The following is a 17,695-nucleotide window of genomic DNA, read 5'->3' on the forward strand; positions in this document are numbered from 1 at the left end:
GGTTCATTTGTTTTGTTTGTCTGAAACAGAACCCTAATGCAATTTCTTTATACATCTTTGTTTTGAAACCTTTCATCCAAACTTATTTTCAATGTTTTTGCAAGCACTTTGGTACTTAGGCAGTTCAATGTTAAATATACTGTCAAAATGCAAAAATGATGATGCATCTATTGCACCACTGTGGATTATAAACATTCCACATTGGTACCCCCATCACATATTATCCTCATCATATGTTGGCCAGCACAATTTCCAGGGCCACACACAATTGTTCCTATTTATTGCTCTGCGTTCTGGCACTCCATAAAAAGTCTAAAATGATCTAAAGGCAAATATCAAATACTGGGTATCAATGCCTGAGTTTAGTCTACTCGTACAGAGTATAAATCTGAGAATAGTTTTGTGTACAAAGATGACAATTTTCAGACCCGAGATTGAAAATCTCCATTGCCTGCTTTTATTTCTCCTTAAAAACAATTGCATTTCCAATACTACTTCTTGATGTTCTGTATGAGAAAAGCAGACCACTATTTTTATGTCTAATTCCTCCTTAGTAAATGTAAATATTATTTGTATTCCCCTAACATCTTTAGCTAAATCTGTTCTCTGCCTCACCCCAAAGACTAGACCTAATTAAAATTGTACTAATTCTAAATTGGAGGGGAGCAATGATGCAAAGTTGTGACTCACAGATTTCTTCTTGCCTCCATGTCTGAGGTCTTGATAGAAACCTTTGCATGCATCATGGAGGAAGTCCTTGAGAACTCTAGAGACCTCACTGAGAGTGAAGAGAGGACAGATCTCCTTCTGCTCACTTTGCTGCTGACCAGTGAGCCCTGCCAAGGTCAGTTTGCTTTCTTCATGCTTCTTCAGGAGAAGTTCATAGAGGAGACATTTCTGAGAAATGGAACAGTAGAGTCTCTGCAGGCGACTGTAGGTCAGGAATTCATATATGTTAGCCCCATTGTCAATAAATAACTTTACAAATTCTGGTTTGTTGTTGACTAGAGCATTCATCATCACTTCCTCCAGGTCACAGGACTAGATTGATGAAAGAGGAAAAAAAAAAAAAGAAATTTTGGGATGTAATCACGGATGGATGATGAGAGAGTTTAGATTTAACATGAACATTTTGTCTTCCACCAGTCAACAGTGAGTACAATGAGAAAAAGGTGGAACTCTCTTCATTTTTCTCTGACAAAATGTCTGTGCCAGCATTAATGTTACAACATCAACATAAATTGTGTGCTGTAGGACTTGATGTGAGGTACCTACCACACTGGGTATTTATAGAGCAGTTGAAAACAGTGACATTCTTTATCTGCCTTCTAACAGTAATATCTGCCTGCTTCTTGGGCTTTGTGAACTTTGGTTTGTTTGCTTTAAAGGCCTTACACAGAAAGGGAGAAAGATTGTTGCTCTCAAACAGCTCAAGAAAGGAATGATGACCAGTGAGTTATTCCTGTCTTTAGCCATTATCATACATGGGGCTAGAAAGACAAACAGCCTCAGGAAGTATAATATCCCTGCCCAATCTCTCAGTAGAGTGTGCAGGTTGTGGTAAAATCTGAGGCTATCTTTTGGGATGCTCCAGTGTCCTGTACACATTGGAATATACACTGAGTGTCCTCTAAGGCAAAAAAACCTGGTACCTTCCACTCCACGTCACCATTGAATATTTCGCTTTTAGCAATGTCAACCCTATTCCAGGCCACTGCCAGTTTCAGTTCATCCAGATATTCCTTAGCCTCCTGACTCTGACTTTTACAGGCTGGAAAAAAATAGGAAATGCAAATAAAGTCAGTACTTTACAGTTAGGTTTAATTTAATATAGTATTGGTACTTTGATTAGCAATGCAAGTTCTCCTTCAGCTATCACAGATCTTTGGGTGGCTTAACCAGAAACCCTTCACAGCAATGTTTTCCTAGATTCAGAAACATTAATATTCAAAACTGTTATTTTTTTATATATTAACTCTATTAAAAGCATTAAGTTTAAATGGTGGTTGGCTATTTAGAGGGACATTGGCCTGCAGAAAGCAGGGGACAGGACTGGCTGTTGGTTTTGCCTTGTGTCAATTAGCACATAAGAAACAAAATGTCTTTTTTTTTTCCTCCTATGCTAAGTTTAAGCTAACACAAACCATTAAGTTAAAAGAATCTGAAATAGATAGCAGCACAAGTAATGTCTTCTTTCAGAAGATATAGTGGAGATTTCTTATAGGAGAAATGGATTGTTTCTAGTAGTAGTTTTGGTCTGTTTGTGGGTTTTGGTTTTGTTTTCATGGAGTTTTTTTTATGGTTTAATTGGAATAATATACTGCTTCAGTATATTTCAGTTCTTTTATAGCCTCTGTTATTAAGAGAAGCAAATAGTGAAGTAAAGGAGTGGCTAAAATAGTACCATACAATAGCACGAGATTAAAAAGCAAACACTAGTTTAAAGGAAGCTTACAAGAGCTACAGTAACTGCCACAGTTAATTTGTCAATAAACATATAAAAGAACAGGGCATCAGAAATGAAATCTGACTCAATAGTCAAATGAATTCGCTCTGGGAAAAGAGGAAATATATTTATGGCATAGAAGTCAAATAAGACAAACATTACGATGTTTACTTATTGTATCTTACCTTTTACTAAGGCTTTTAAAATGACTGTGTCTAATTCTTCGGAACTGTCTTGCTCAAAGTTGTGCAGAGTTAGAAGGTGTTGGTGTGAAATAATATTCTGAATCTATTCAGAGTCAAAACAAAAGTAATTTTACACACTGTCCTTTGGATGCACATTAGTGTCCAAATGCCCAGTGGAGATCACCCAGACAGTATTTCCCAAAAATTTATGTTCTAGTTCTAAAGCTGAGGTTTGGCAAGAAGGCCAGTATTATTAGTTTCCCATATTTAAATAACTCCTATGGCAAGTAGGGAGTTACTGCCTTTTCCAGGACAGAAGGAACAGAACTTGGATATTCTGAGAACCAGAGCAGTGCTTTAATTAAAAGATCCTTCCTTAACTTACATTCTTATTTGATTCAAAGTCACATTGTAGCCAGTATACCACTAGTTTCATTTTACCTCATCCTGCTTTGACATTTAAGTTTGGCTCTCCGAGTTGTTTATTTAAAAGCATAGTCTCTAACTCTTCTCTGAGCAAAAGTGCTCAAATATTGATATATATACAGTATATCTTTCCTTCTTCCTTTATCTTTCCTTCTGCTTCTCTATTTATTGAGTTTTCTTTCTCACAGTGCAGCTGCACTGAGACTTTGTGAGCCTCTAGCAATATTTCTTCCAGATGCCTTTAATCCCCTTTTGTTAGTGATCTAGTAAAGTTTTTCCTAATGGAATTAGTTTGTGGAACTTTTAAAGCTGAAGATTGTGGTGGGGAATGCAAAGAATAAGTAGTGAGCCAGGTCAGGTGGACTTGGTTTATCTCAGAGACACTCAGTGCTCTTCACACAAGGACAATCTCAGAGTGGATATTTGTTCCTAAAGGCTTATGCAAGTGTACCCCAAGACAAAGAGTAAAGAAGATCTCTGAATATGTTTTGTCTTTCTGTTTTAAGAACAATGACACTTAAAGAACAAGTAACTAACAATAGGATAATTTCTAAACACATTTCATTCTACTTAATTTATTCATGCTTATCCACAATGAGGTTTCCATTTAACAGCTGTAGATCATGAATTAGGTCTCTTCTGTCACAGCTGCATGAGCTCCACAGCTGTGGATATAAATAATGCTTCGTGTCCTACAGAAGGACTGTCGGGTTCCTGGGTGCTGGCTGTTACTTGAGGAAGTAATTGAGGAAGGACAGAGCCCTCAGTGTTCAGCTGAATTCCTGGGGCAGCAAAGTAGTTTGCATGATCAAATGACCAGTTGATTTTTAATGCTAGAGAGGCATTCTATGGCACCAGTGTCAAAGCACTGGAGTTCCCAAAACTTCTGAGCAGCTTCTTGCCAAACCTGTACTGAAGGAGCTACCAAAGCTACAAGTGTTAGGAGAAGGCTCTGTGAATATGATGGCTTATCAAAGACACAAACTCACCATCACTGTCCACTGGAGAATGTCCTTCCACGAGAAGCTGTCTGCAGGGAATTTCTCCTTAAATTGATTTTCAACAGCTTCTGGCATGATAAGCTGTGGGTCATTGATGAATGCAGCTAAGATGTCAGCTGTGCCTCCAGACCCTGCTAAGATAAGCCAGGGAGCAGAATTTTCCAACCCGCTGCAAATTCTCTGTAGTTTAAAACAGGACGTTTTTAGAATTTATAAGTGGAAAGAAAATGTTATTCAAAAGAAGGACTTCTAGCAAACCAGAAATAAATGTACCCAAGTCAGATTCACTGTGAAATCAGTCCAGACTCCTCTAAGCTATCAGGATTTTTTGAATTCTGTAGCAGGTCATCCATGTGTAGGCCTCTGATTATGCTTCTTTTCATGACACATCTGCTGTGTAGCTAAGCAACCTGATTTGGATAAACAGTGCATAAAATTTCTTTGACCTGACATTTTTTTCCCTGAAGTCTCTGCTTCAGCATAGTCAAGTGCAAGAAAATTATCAGTAGGCTTTTTTGTATAGGCTTTTTTTTTTTTTTTTTTTTTTTTTTCTGTCTGCTAAACCTGGCAATATGTTCTGAAAATCAGGAATTTGCCTGTGGGAATACAACATTGAGATACAGGAAAAAAACCCACTGAATCATAGCAACTACAAGAGTTAAAGGCTACTAATTCTATTATTTGTGCAATTAGAATGAGTCAGGCAGGTTGTTGAGAAAGGAAAACAGAGGCCATGGCATCATAATTGCAAAAATTTCTATTTGCTGCCTGTCTGTTTCTTCCTCTGGAGTTATACAAGACTGCATTGATTCAATTGTGGTGCAGGGATTTTTTTCTTTAGTTTAGGTATTGAGGTTTTTAAAAACTGTTCATAGTCTCTGGTGTGTATTATCCATTTTAAGAAATCCATTTAAGAACTTGATATTCTAAAACAGTGTGGCCAGTCATCCATTCCCAGCACATGTCAGTTTAGAGCAACTCCAGACAGTCACTTTTCGTCTTCCAGTCACACTGTTCTGTAAAACTTTGAAAAGAGGATTTACATGTCATAACACGGGATTTTTCTAAACCAAAGATATAGGAAACACTTCAATATTTAGCTTCTCATGAAAGAAAGAAAGCAAGCTCATGAAGTGACATAATCTTTGTTTAAGCAGTGAGATTTCTAATATGAGTGTGTGTTTTAGTCCAGCTGACAAAAGTTATGACAAGATACAAGAAGCTGAAACTAGAAAAAATCCCCAGAAAGGAGTCATTATTCTGGAAATGGGTTACCAGCTTGCATTTCACAGTCTCAGCTCTTGGAAACCTTCAATTACAGTTAAATTATTTCTCTCTAAAGGTTTTCTAGACTGAGAGCATTACAAAAAAGAAAAGTAGAATAAAAATCAAAGACTATCTCTTTGTTAACAGATTCTTTAAGCTGTAGAACCACTCAAAAAAAAAAAAAAATCAAAACTGATCCTTTGCTGAAGAAGATGTGGGATTTTTATCAGGCAACACTCCAGTCTTCAATCCTGCAATGTACTTTTGCTCAGTAGAACCAGGACACTCCTATTTTAAATGGCACATCCAGCAAACCTGGTCTTGTGCTTCCTCTGAGCTCTGGAACAGGCAGCTGTGTCATTGTTGCTGAACAGCACTAAAAGATTCCTCCTCTCTTTTTTTGCATATGTTCTCAAGTTATAACAGAATATTTCTGTTTCCCTAAATCTGGAGCTGGTTTCTGTGAGTTTGTTTTGAGTTTGGAGTCTTTCTTCCCACTGGACAAGCTGGCAATGGAAGTTTTAATGATCAGCTGGTGCCTATTCAAATGTAAATATTTCTCTCAAACAAATATTGTCAAATTTAATATTAACAGAACTCAGTTCTTAATGGTGTATAGATGTGAAATTTGACTTTATGTGAAGTGCCAATAGATGTGTTTGTCATCCAGCCAAATTTTCCATCAATTACTTGGCACCAGTTAATTTATTTTTCTGAAGCTAAAAACAGCTTCTTACCTCAAGTGTGCCTGGTCCTCCATTTACCAGTAAGCAAAGCACAGGGATCTCAATGCTACCCGTTCCTGTGAAATAGAAGGCTTAATTTTTAAAAAGTAACAGCTTTCACAAACCTATTGCTGTTTTGCTAACTCCTTGAAAATATTTCTCCTCTTATGTGTTGTTTTGGTCTCTACATGAAGCTGCAGAAGAATGTGGCAAAGGAGAATAACACTGCCCCAACAGAGGGGTCCTGGCCTAGGATTCAGGACAAAGGCACCTTTGCCTTGGGAATTTTGTGGCAAGCAGTCCAGGCTGTTCTGACCTCAGCTGCAAAATATGGATATTGGCATCTCTGTGTGTCATGCCACTGCTGGCTTTTTAAATTCTTTATTTACTTCAGGGTTGTCAGGCTGGGGAGCAATGGAGCTGCATTAGGGTGCAGCACAAGGCTGGTGGGTTTCCTGAGAGGCATTACTAGTAAGACACATTTAAAGGTGAAAAGTTCTCAGTTTGTCCTGGGTGTTATGCATGTGCCTAGAGTGTGCTGGAAGGAGGGACTGGAATCCAGGACAAAAGCCTTAATGAAAGAGGATTTAAGAATATGAAGAGGCTGGCTGTGTAGACTGGGCAGGATGAGTCAAATAGAAGTTGATAGAAGCCATGCATTTATTACTCTGCTTGTAGTTCCATTCAGCACAGCCTGGTGTGGTGATTAATAATAACACAGCCTGATACTTTTAAAAGAAATGCTAATGAAATATTTAGCATGTCGTGATACTGGGAGAAGAAAGGAGGTCAGAATCCCTGTCCTAAGCCATCCTCCCACAGGGGCCCACATAGTTTTGCATGCTTTTTACTGTAAATGCTGACTTCTGCAATGCAAAGGTGACTATAGATTGGCCTGAAGGAGCTCAGTCAAACAGTAATATCAAGAGATGAATGCCTCTTTCAGCTTGAAGATAAAAGGCATTTGGTTCAAACAATTTTTTGATGTTTCCCTTTGTAGATCTCCCAAAACTCAGTACAGATCTCTACTTGCTTTTTTTTGTATCTCTTTTGGATGACTATAGAGATAAGGTTGGACTGAGCTGTAGCCAGGATATGGTTGGCAAGAAACTTAATTTGTTTTACTGAATGGCATGGCATTGTCACACCTCTCTGATGTGATGCTCTGTCAAGAGTGACCTCTGGGACTACAGGTTCCTCAAGTATGGTTAAGGCTGCAAATATTCTTCATTTGCATAGATTTAGTTAAAATTTTGCCAGAGGAGGGTCAGGTGGATTCTGACTTTACGCTGTGAATCTGGAAAGTCCTCAATTGTAAAACATATTCAGTATATATATATAAAAAAATCTTAAAGACTTATAGGTATTTTGTTTTTTTTTTCTTTTTTTTTTTTTTTAAACAGGGAAATTCCACATGACCTTATTAAAGTGTCGTACTTCAGTAAAACCACATAGCTTTGCTCAGCTTGTTTATAAATGAGCTTAAATGAATGACATTGGTTTTATTAATAGAAGATAACACTGAATTCAGTATGTTCCAGCAATGTATTTGTCATATGAATCAGCAGTCTTTGTCAGAATTATGTTCCTTTGAGATTTGCTCAATCAGATTTGGTTGTGGAGCAAAAAGAGGCTGCTTTGTAACTCTCAGCACTGCAACCTCAGGCCACCCTTACAGCCTGCCTGTGGTCATTCCTATCTGAGTCACCAGGTAAGGATTCTTCAGGTGTGTTTGTGCTCTCAGGTACCTCTGTGCTACCACCTCATGGGCTGTGAAAGTGGATGTTCCATTGATGCACACAGCTGGGAACAAGTGAGCTCTCCCTCCTGTTTCAGCTGTGCTGCTCTGCACATATGACACAAACAAAGCAGAGGTAAAAGTAACTCTATTATGTCCCAACAATTGAGCTCTTTCCACAAATAGTAGGAGACCTGCCCAATACTTGGTTCTTACTATAAAAAAAGATCACAGAGATTCAGATTGACATTAGGTGCTATGGTGTTTACCCAGGATAAGGTGTTATCTCTAAACAAATATGGCTTAAAATATTTAAGAGGGCTTTGGAACAAGTCTTTTTTTCCAGTGGGAGCAATTCAAGACCCTGTGTGTGAGAGGGGACAAAAGTATACAACAAGGACTATCAATCTCTTAGAACGACTGGTAAGCCACTCAAAGCTGGATTTATTTTCCATATGTTGTCTTTTAAGGCAATTTGAGCTGTTCTTTGAAGATCAGCTTTGAGCTACATTTAAGGAGATGCAATAAAAGTCCAGATTTTTTGTTCAAAGAACAGCTTTCTCAACTTCAGAAGTTACCATCATCGTGCCTCTTACACAATGACAAATGTGTTGACTTGGTCTTGCCTCTGTGGGCCCACTGGGGGCTGGGGTTACCTTTGCTGGGGCTGGGGGCCCACTGTGCTGTCAGCATTATTCAGATTGGGTGGCTCCTGGAGCTCACCCCCTTATCCTGCTCACCCCCATATCCCGTGCGCTGCTCTGAGATGTACTTTTCCAAGGTGAAGCGGAGCTTGGTGGTTCCATCCGGCTCCTCTGGTGTGGTGTGCTCCACCAAAATGAAATGGGAGTGGTTGTGATCCAGGGAATACAGTGGGCCTTGGATGCTGTCATCTGACTGGTAGTGGACCAGGTTTTCGCTCTAGAGGGAGGAGAGGAGATGTCAGTGCTCTCTGCAAAGCCCAGCCTGTGTTTTAATAGCCTTCCTCTCCATTTCTGTGCTGTCTGCACCCTGACACAGCTCACCACCTGTGAGACACTTTGATAGACCCTAAAAAAGGGTGAAGATGGAAAACCTGTTCCTTCTGGAAGCAGCCAGATTTGGCAGGACTGTTAGCTGGAGACCCTGAAGTTTCCCTCTTGGCCTCTGCAAAATACAGTGATATTGATCATCATCTCTGCGGTGCAGGTTTTGGAATGGTTTATTGGACAAATGGAAAAGGGGTCATGAGACCTGACAATTGTGTATGGAGATGTGAAGCCTCTGCTGCTGTAAAGACGGGCAAACTATTAATTTCATTAGTGTTTTGTCCATGTTTTGGTCAGTGAATGAGTTAGCCTGCTCCATGTCCCTGATAATTTATACACAGCTTTACTTAATTGTCAGGGTTGAAATCTAGTTGAAATTGTCCAGTATGAAATCTGATGGTTATTCTCAGTTTGGAAATTGCATTCTAAAAGAGGGAGTGGCAGACAGATTTTAGAAAGGGGAATCCTCTTTTATTTTGGGTGAGTGGTGTTATACTTTTATTGATAATTTATTGATTTATTTTTTTGCACAAACTCATATTCTAGGTAAAACAGAACCCCTGCTGCACTCTTTTGTTCTAAATACTGCACTACACATGGGCTTCTGTATGTACACATTTTCAAACTCCCCTTTCCTTTTCTCTGTTGCCCGTCCACTTTGATACACCATTCCAGGTTGTAAATGTCTGATTATTCTTTTTCATTCTCATAATCATTGTCCTCTTGCAAGCAGGTAGATTAACACAACTGTTTAAAATCTGCATTTCCTTCTAACCTCTTTTCCAGTTCCTGCAGTGCTGCTGGGCTAAACTCAGACTGTCAGCTTGGCAGCTGTCACTGTGTATTGCATTTTCCTCACACTAAAAAGCAGTAAACTTGCATTTTTCTTTCACTTTCTTCTCTCTGTCTCTCATTCCTTAGGGAAAGCTTCTTGACATAAATAATTTCCTTCAGATTTTGCTTTGACAGAGGGTGTGCATCTATTCTGCTGCCAGGTAACATTAATCCTCCTCACCAAAGATCTGGCCTTTGATTAGGACTTGAGGCACAACAGCCAATTGAAAAAAGCCTTTGGGGATTTTCCTCTCTATTCCCTGAAAATGTAGAAGTGATCTTTCAGTGATGTTTAAAGCATACTATTAACACAGAAGAGATGGGAGGGTGTTGTATATAAGTAAAGATATTTTAAAAGAAAGGTTTTATAAAATTAGGCTTTGTTCTGTTGAATTACCAACTAAGCCTATAAGTTCCCTTAAGAAAGAATCAAAGTCATAAAAAGTCAGTTAAACTATTCTAGTAACAGAACTGTTCACACCTACAAAAACAAGAACTCTGTCCCATGAGAATCTGTAAAAAATTATGTTAACTATCCAAGAAGAGAGAAATTTGATAAACACGTAAAATGCCATTTACTAACTAATAAATTAAGTAGCAAAAAAACTACTAACCAATTAGAGTTGATTTTCATAAAATCTGTGAAAACTATATAGAAATAAGTTATGTAAATAAAAAATTAGCTTTTCCTACATAAAAACTAAATCCCATTTGCTTTTCTACAACAGGGGGGATCCACTGATTTCAGGGCTTGTTTTTCTCCTTGCTAGTGGGGGTTGTTAGGCCTATTTTTATACAACAAGCTGCTTGTGTTAGTGCCAAATATAAAGAGAGTTGGGTTTAGATCAGCATCTCTGTCTGTAGTTCCTTTGTCTTAAAGTTACTGACTAAAACCAAAATATCTTTGGGTGTAAGCTGTGCCAGAAGTCATAGGGTCAGGAATGCTCTTTGCAAAATATCCCTTGACAAAAAATTTGAGCTTTAGTTGAGGGGGAGAAAATAAAAAGAGTGTGCACTTGTTTTGTAGCTGATGATTGGGAAAGATCATTTTGATGACTTAGCTTAGAAGGGAGGTGAAATAGTTTGCATTTGCAAACTTTCCCGAAGAAAATTCACAAACATGATGAACCAAAGTCTTTCCTTTGAGGCCCTTTTGTCCCAGTTGCCACATAAATAGGTTGAAGTCTTCCAGCTACAGAGTCCCACCTGGTAGAACACGCAGGTAGCTGTCATTGGCCAAAAAACAAAAACAAAAACAAAAAAAAAAAAGACCAATGACAATAAATTTCTGGTATGGTCTGGCAGCCTCTCACTCTCTAGCTGGTACTTTCAGGCCTGTGTGAGAGAACTAGGTTTGAATTCAAAGGGCTATCTTTGTCATTTGTTCCTTAGCTTCTGCAGGGAATAAAATAGTACATAGGAACTGTCAGTCATTGTCATTAAACACCTATTTTATTGTTATAATATGCTACTTAGGACAGACTGTATATCCAGTGACAGGAAGGGAATGCTATTTTCTTTTTTTTTTCTCTTGACTTCTGTGTCCATTCAGCAGCAACACTTTCAGCAACAGGTTAGTTGGGTGAGGTTTTTTTTATTTATGTTTTTTTGTTTTCTTCCCAAGAACTTTGATCCCCTTGACCCAGTTTGAAGATTCCCTATAACTAGGTGAAATCCTGCATGGCTGGTATTTTTGACCTGTTATATTAAGCAAGTTTTTGTGTATTAAGTACTAATTCAGTAGCTACTTAAAGAAAAAAATTGTCTCTGATCTGGAGTCCCATAATATAAAATATGCTTTTTACAATATTTATGAAATAGCTAGGAGTAAGTGCTACTGCAGTAAGTGGGCAAGGGAGAAATCCACGAAAAGTCCCTTATTCTGGGATATTTTCTTGGCGTTCTGTGCTGCTCGCTTTGCTAATGCCTAATGCTGCCACCCGCTGGGCGCGGAGAGCACAGAAGCACTCTGCTTCTGCTTCCTTCCCAAAATACAGCTTCAACCCCACTTCTGGTTGTTCGTTTGTTTAAGGTTACATCAAAGTTGTTCTGCCAGCTACTTACAAATTTTGTAAGGGTGCGGCTTCCATCTGAACAAGAGAATAAGAGAGAGGTACCTCTGTGTTTTCCAGCATTTCTCTATGCTGGATTTCCCTGAGGGAGGTTATTCCTATGGCAATCATGCTCTGCGTGGATGAGGTGCTGGCCAGGGCAAGATCTCGCACTGCTTGCACCAAATGTCTTGTCACTCCTACACGCAAAGCACTGGTGAAAATCCAGGCACCTGAAATTATTTTTAGGAAGCAGTTAGGGAATTTCTTTGTATTGCAATGTGTTGTTGTGTCTAGTAACATTACTTACAGTACTGGATTTAAGGGTTTTTAAAAAATAGATAAAGTGAAGACAGGTCTTGATGGACTGTAACTTTTAGAATTAAAATACATGCAAAGTACATAAGACTTTAATAAGGAAAGCGATAAGAAATTATGAGCTCAAGCAGGCATTCTTCATATATCACATGATGCAACGTGACCGTCTTTACTCTGATGTTAATATGCTCATCAAGAATGCTGTGCCCACTCTGGAGTTATTCACTGTTCACATATGAGCAGAAACATCCCTGTACCAGGCAGTTCTGAGTGGTTTACAAGGAAGGGGAAAGAGACAGAGTCATCGAAGTTATTGACTTAGAAATGAGATCTAAACAGTCCTGGGCAATCACTTCTTAGCAGAAGAGCTCAGTCATAACCTGCCTAATCTGGAGTTCTTTCTCCTGTTCTTGTGGGTGTGTGGAGCATGAATTCTTCAGGATAATAGAATTTACAGCAGTGTTGTTACAGTGACAAGGAATTTGGAGAAATCTAGGTAAACAGCAAGCTGACCTTTTTAAAATATGTAACATAAAGAAACTGGGGATCCTGATGCTGCCCAGTCTGAAGTACAGAAGGCAAATGGATATCTGTGTAGCACAAAAGTACCAAAAAGAGCTCTGGTATTGGCCTGTCTCATTACAAAAAGCAAAACTGGTACAATCTTGTCTGGAGCAGTGAAGCTAAATGAAGAGTTTGCTATGAAATGCTCACAGATATTTTCACCGTATTTTGCAGGTGAGAGTGCAGAAATTCTTATTTTTGATCCAAATTCACTCCTGTTGAAGTCAAATTGCTCTGCTCTCCTCAGAATTATTTTGTTATGGCACAAAAGAGGGGCAATTGTATTTGGTCCCATTTTGATACTGTATTTCTAGTGTCACCTCTGAGGGAATAATATCAGGTAATTTCACACTTCAGAAATAGTTACTTAGAGAGATTTGCTTTGAAAGAACTTATTTTTGCTACTATAATACAATCACTTTCATTTTCAAAGGTATTTACATGTAGGTTGCATTCAGCAAAGTCTTGAATTTTCAGAAATAATCGTGTGAGCAGGCCCATTGTCATTACCAGATCACTGGGGGCTAGGTGTGAGACTCCATCAGGAATAAAATTTCCTTATTTAAAGCCTAAAACACTCACCTGTGCTTTCAGCTGCCTTTATAAGTCCTTTCTTTAAGGTGTCCTGCAGCCAAGGCTTCATCTGAAAATCTTCTTCTCCCCCTACTAAAGAGATAACCAAATTGGGAGCAGGTAGCTTCCATTTGTTGAGCATAACTTCAAATATAATTCCAGGGTGAATGGTACTCCGGACCTTCATAAACTTCAGCAAACACAAGAAAAACCCAATGAGTAACAACAGGATGGAAAGATACAGTAAAGAGTCTGTTTGTGGTAAATACAGAGGGAAATTATCATCAACTTGGATATTTAAGAAAAAAATTATTTGAGATTTGACAGAGAACTAAATACTTGAATTAACTTAGCAGACTTTTGTATAATTGCTATCTCACTAATTGGGTCAGTTCCATGGGTTAGTTCTGTGACAAATCAAGAGCTTCCTCTCAAATTGCCTTCAGTTTCATGGTAGCCTAGGAAAGCCAACAAATTTCATAGGTTTTTTTTGTTTCTGCAAAAGCTGAAATATTTGCCTAATTTCATATCTGTTTTTTGAGGACACATTACATGAATCTATTGCTTCTTCCAGTTCTGTATATATTTTTGTTTTCTTCTTAAGACTTTATGGTGAAACAAAACCTTGGGGCAGATTTCAGGAATTCCTAGGAATTCCTTCTGCTCAAGTACTAAGTTGTGCATGGGACTAGTGAGGAGGTGGGGTTAGTTCATATACATCCCTCTCTGCATTTCAGCAGTACAGAGACAGAACTTTTAAGGAAAACCTTGAAACAGCTCAAAAATATGTTTAAAATGTTAAAATAGTGATTAATATTTGATGGATTAAACCAGGGAAAGGATATAAAATGAAGGAAGAAGGGCACATAACTGATTTTTCTTTGAAAGGGAAAAGTGATCACCTGTACTTGCATCATGTAATTGCAAATCAAGTGATTGATTTCTGAATATTAAAAAGCCACATTTTAGAACACAGTCATATTCAGGAAGGCATGGTCCTTTTTAGGGGTATAAAAGTGGTGCCTCACTCTGTGGCACATCAACCCTCACTGTTGCCGACTCTGCGTTAACTGCTAAGAAGTAACAGCTGAATAATAGCAATATGTAAAAGGATTAAAACTCCTCAGTGCCCATACCTTTGCATGGTTCTTCCCAGAAGCTATGAAGTCTATTTCTCCTATGCAGTATGGTAATTCTCTTTTGAAGGTTTCCTCTTTGTCACTGCTGCAGAGCTTGGTTTCCTCCATTGAATTCGTAAGGTGATTGAGCACCAGTGGCCCAAGATGTTCACTGGGATGACAGAAAGTTGGCAAATGAGAAGCCATTTAAACTGGAGAGGCCTGAAAATCCATTAAAATATATCTAGATGAGTTTTTAGTCAAATGTATTACTTTTTTTACTATCATGCCTGTAATGTTTAGCTAAGTGGAGGTCTTTGCACCAAATGTCAGATGCTGTATACAGAAGGCAGATTCCACACCAACACTATTTCACATGAGGTATAAAAAAGCACAAAGAAATAAGGCTTCCTGAACTTCCATTCAGCAGACAGAAAGCTGAGTTGCAAAGTGCAAGATCCTGCAATCTCAGAGGCCAAAGGTGACCCTGATTCCACAAAAGAGGAAGAGGAGTCTCGGCCACCAACTCTTTCAAGCAAGAGTAGAGCAGTGTCAGTGAGTGTCTGAGTCATGGTTTCTTGCTGTCACTGTGCCTCAGGTTGCTCTGACCCATCTCACCTGATATGAATGCTAAATAACCCAGTGGTGATGTTGTGTTTGTCTAGAGCTGCTTTAGGAGAGGTTTACTCTCTGCTTCCTGCAGGAATAGGCTATTTATTTGTGAGCCCAAGTATTTAAGGCCAAGCTGTCCCAGAGCAAAGGTCATGCATCAAGAGTTGCTCTTCTGCATTACATGAGACTCTGGAAAGGTCTGATTGCTTTTCCTGTGTTCCAGTTTGACTGAATTGACAGAATTATGATCTGAAAAAAATAAGATTTGAACTTGTGTGCTTTATTTTGATTCTTTTCAAAATAAAAGCAATGAAATAGCTCTCTCCCCTCTGCTTCAGCTGCATGTTGAGCTACATAGTCTTAAAAAAAAAAAAATCCTTGTGACACTAAGCCAGCAATAGTAATCAACACTGCATTAATTTTTATTACCTAGTCTGAGAGCTTTGCTGTGGGATTGAGAGTGTGTCAAACCAGCAAATCTCATGTGGGTCTGTTAGGATGCTCCAGTAGAGGGAGCAAGCCCTCCAGCAATTCCCTTGGGCTGGGAAGCTCTTGGGAGCCTGTATCCCGGCTGCTTCACCACAGCTGTATTTTTTTTGTTGTTGTTGTTTGTTTGTTTGGGGTTTTTTTTTTGTTTTGTTTTTTTTTGTTTGGTTGGTTTTTTTGGGGTTTTTTTTTGTTTGTTTGGTTGGTTTGTTTTTTTTTTTTTTTTTTTTTTCCCTACGGGTTGCCTTTTCCCCTATGATCTGCTTCTGAAGAGTGGCTATGGACCCTCTCATTATTTGCTCCCCCTACAGCTATGTCAGGCTTTTTATCCACCCCAAACTCCTGTCAGAGATCGCTGCTTTTAAGATTCTTGCTCACATTCTCCCTGCCTCCATGCTGCTCCCTTCTGGAGAGAACAGAGTGATTTCTGTGGGCGCTCAGATACCAGACCAGTCTGGTTCAGAGTCTTACCTAAGAGAACTTCTCTTGGATCTTCAGTAGTGGTAGTCACAGCAAAGCCCCCCTTCTTGTCTGTGTCCACTTTCCCACAGTAGAAATAGCTTTATCTCCCAAGAGCATTGTAAAGAATATTATGAGAAAAAATAGTTAATAGACAGTAATAATAACACATTATGTATTACTTATTTATGTAGAAATCACTTTCTGGAACTTAATGACAGAACAAAGGATTTTATTAGAAACAAAACTACTCAGGACTGAATTTACAGGGTACTGTAGTCACTGTTCATCACTGTCCTAGACAGTACACATTTATGTATAGCAACACACAAGCAATGAACTTGAAATAGACAGCAATTTACAAAATAATTAAATGGTTAATTTGTCCACAAGTGGTTCATTTTAAGCCCAGTTATCCGTGACTTCTCTTTTGGAATAAAGAAATCTATGCTGCTGAGATTTATAGGGAATATTCTTGCATTTGGGTAATTTTTTTTTTTCCAGAAATAGCACATTATTATTTTATTTTCAGGTTAGGGATTCTGGTTCTTAATGGTAGTGAAAAACAGTGTAGGAGGCAAAAATAGGTAAGGTGCAGAAACAGAAGCTTTGTTCACAAGCTGTTATAAGGCTGGAAAGAGATGAAAACACCTGTTAACTGGCAGCTACATAAGGAAGAACTTTACAGTGTAGGTGACTGGGCACTGGAACAGATTGTCCAGAGAGGGTGTGGAGTATCCCTCAGTGGAGATACTCAAGGACCATCTGGACACAATCTTGTGCCACATGCTCTGGGATGGCCCAGCTTGAGCAGGGAGGTTGGACCAGATGATCCCCTGTGGTCCCTTCCAGCCTGACTGTTCTGTGATTCTGTTTTATTCTCAACATTGCAAAATCCCAGTGCATAAGATGTGTTTCTGTGGTTCCTAAACACAGACTGACCACGTCTGTTTCCTTACCTCCCCTTATAAGCTGTCTCAGCTTCTGCAGTGTAACCCCTTCCTGCTAGGGGCAGAATGACCAAACACTGCATGGATCTGCTCAGGGGCTGCACCTCACCTTGCCGTCACTTTGCAGTGCAGCTTCACTCCCTGCCCATCAGTCAGCACATGGATTGTGTTATGTCCCTGATGTGTGATCAGGGCAGGATATAATCAGCCCTGTAATTTCCTCCTGGATTCTTGACACTTCTGTTCTTAAAAAGCATCTCACCCAAAGTCCTCTAACAAGCAAAGTGAGCATGGATCAACAAACTGTAATATAATTATGGTTTTTCAGAATACCTGTCTCCTGGGTTAATTCAGTCTTGTTTGGCTTTCACATGAGTCTCTGATGGTTTCAGGGGCTATTGCTCTGAGAATTGAGTCTGTACCAGATTGTAAGTGTGTCAGGTCACAGTAATTGGGTCGAATCTCTGTGGTGGAAGTCATGACATACCACAGATCAGCCATGGCCAGCTTATGCCACTGCAACGTCACAGAGTGGGGTTTAATTGTGAAGGTCTGGGATAAACCTGTGCCTTGGGATAGAACAGACAGCCAAAAGGAGGAGGAGAGTCCAAGCACTTTTTGGGTGAAAACCAATGGGGGATGATATTTCATAATTTTCTTGCTTTACATATACAATTTTTGATTAAATGTTTTAGAAATTTCCAACGTTTCTTTTATCCTGTTATTTAAAGTTTTTTCCCATGCATTATCTAAGAGAATGTTGTATTAAATTTGATTAAAGATTACCTAAAGGTAAGAAATCTGAAAAACTTCAGGGGTAAGGAAAAAAAAATTCTCATAAAAATCTTGTCTGCCCCAACATGTGCATTCGTATTTTCAATTTTGTGTATATATCAAGAAATCTTACTTTAGTTC

At 38.9% G+C, this 17,695-nt stretch overlaps 1 protein-coding gene across 1 annotated transcript in view; it reads right to left on the reverse strand.

The window, feature by feature from the left end:
- TRPM5 (transient receptor potential cation channel subfamily M member 5) overlaps positions 1-14,402 on the reverse strand; it is a 35,598-nt gene extending 21,196 nt beyond the window's left edge. The window contains exons 1-9 of the mRNA XM_077783776.1: positions 14,292-14,402; positions 13,165-13,345; positions 11,767-11,933; positions 8,528-8,708; positions 6,062-6,126; positions 4,047-4,238; positions 2,632-2,734; positions 1,653-1,771; positions 691-1,041 (exon numbers count right to left, since the gene is read on the reverse strand). Coding sequence (XP_077639902.1) covers positions 691-1,041; positions 1,653-1,771; positions 2,632-2,734; positions 4,047-4,238; positions 6,062-6,126; positions 8,528-8,708; positions 11,767-11,933; positions 13,165-13,345; positions 14,292-14,402 — 1,470 coding nt within the window. The remainder of the gene's footprint in view (positions 1-690; positions 1,042-1,652; positions 1,772-2,631; positions 2,735-4,046; positions 4,239-6,061; positions 6,127-8,527; positions 8,709-11,766; positions 11,934-13,164; positions 13,346-14,291) is intronic.
- Positions 14,403-17,695: the final 3,293 nt, after the last annotated feature.

The sequence above is a fragment of the Lonchura striata genome, chromosome 6 (genome assembly GCF_046129695.1).
Source record: "Lonchura striata isolate bLonStr1 chromosome 6, bLonStr1.mat, whole genome shotgun sequence".
Taxonomy (NCBI): Eukaryota; Metazoa; Chordata; class Aves; order Passeriformes; family Estrildidae; genus Lonchura; species Lonchura striata.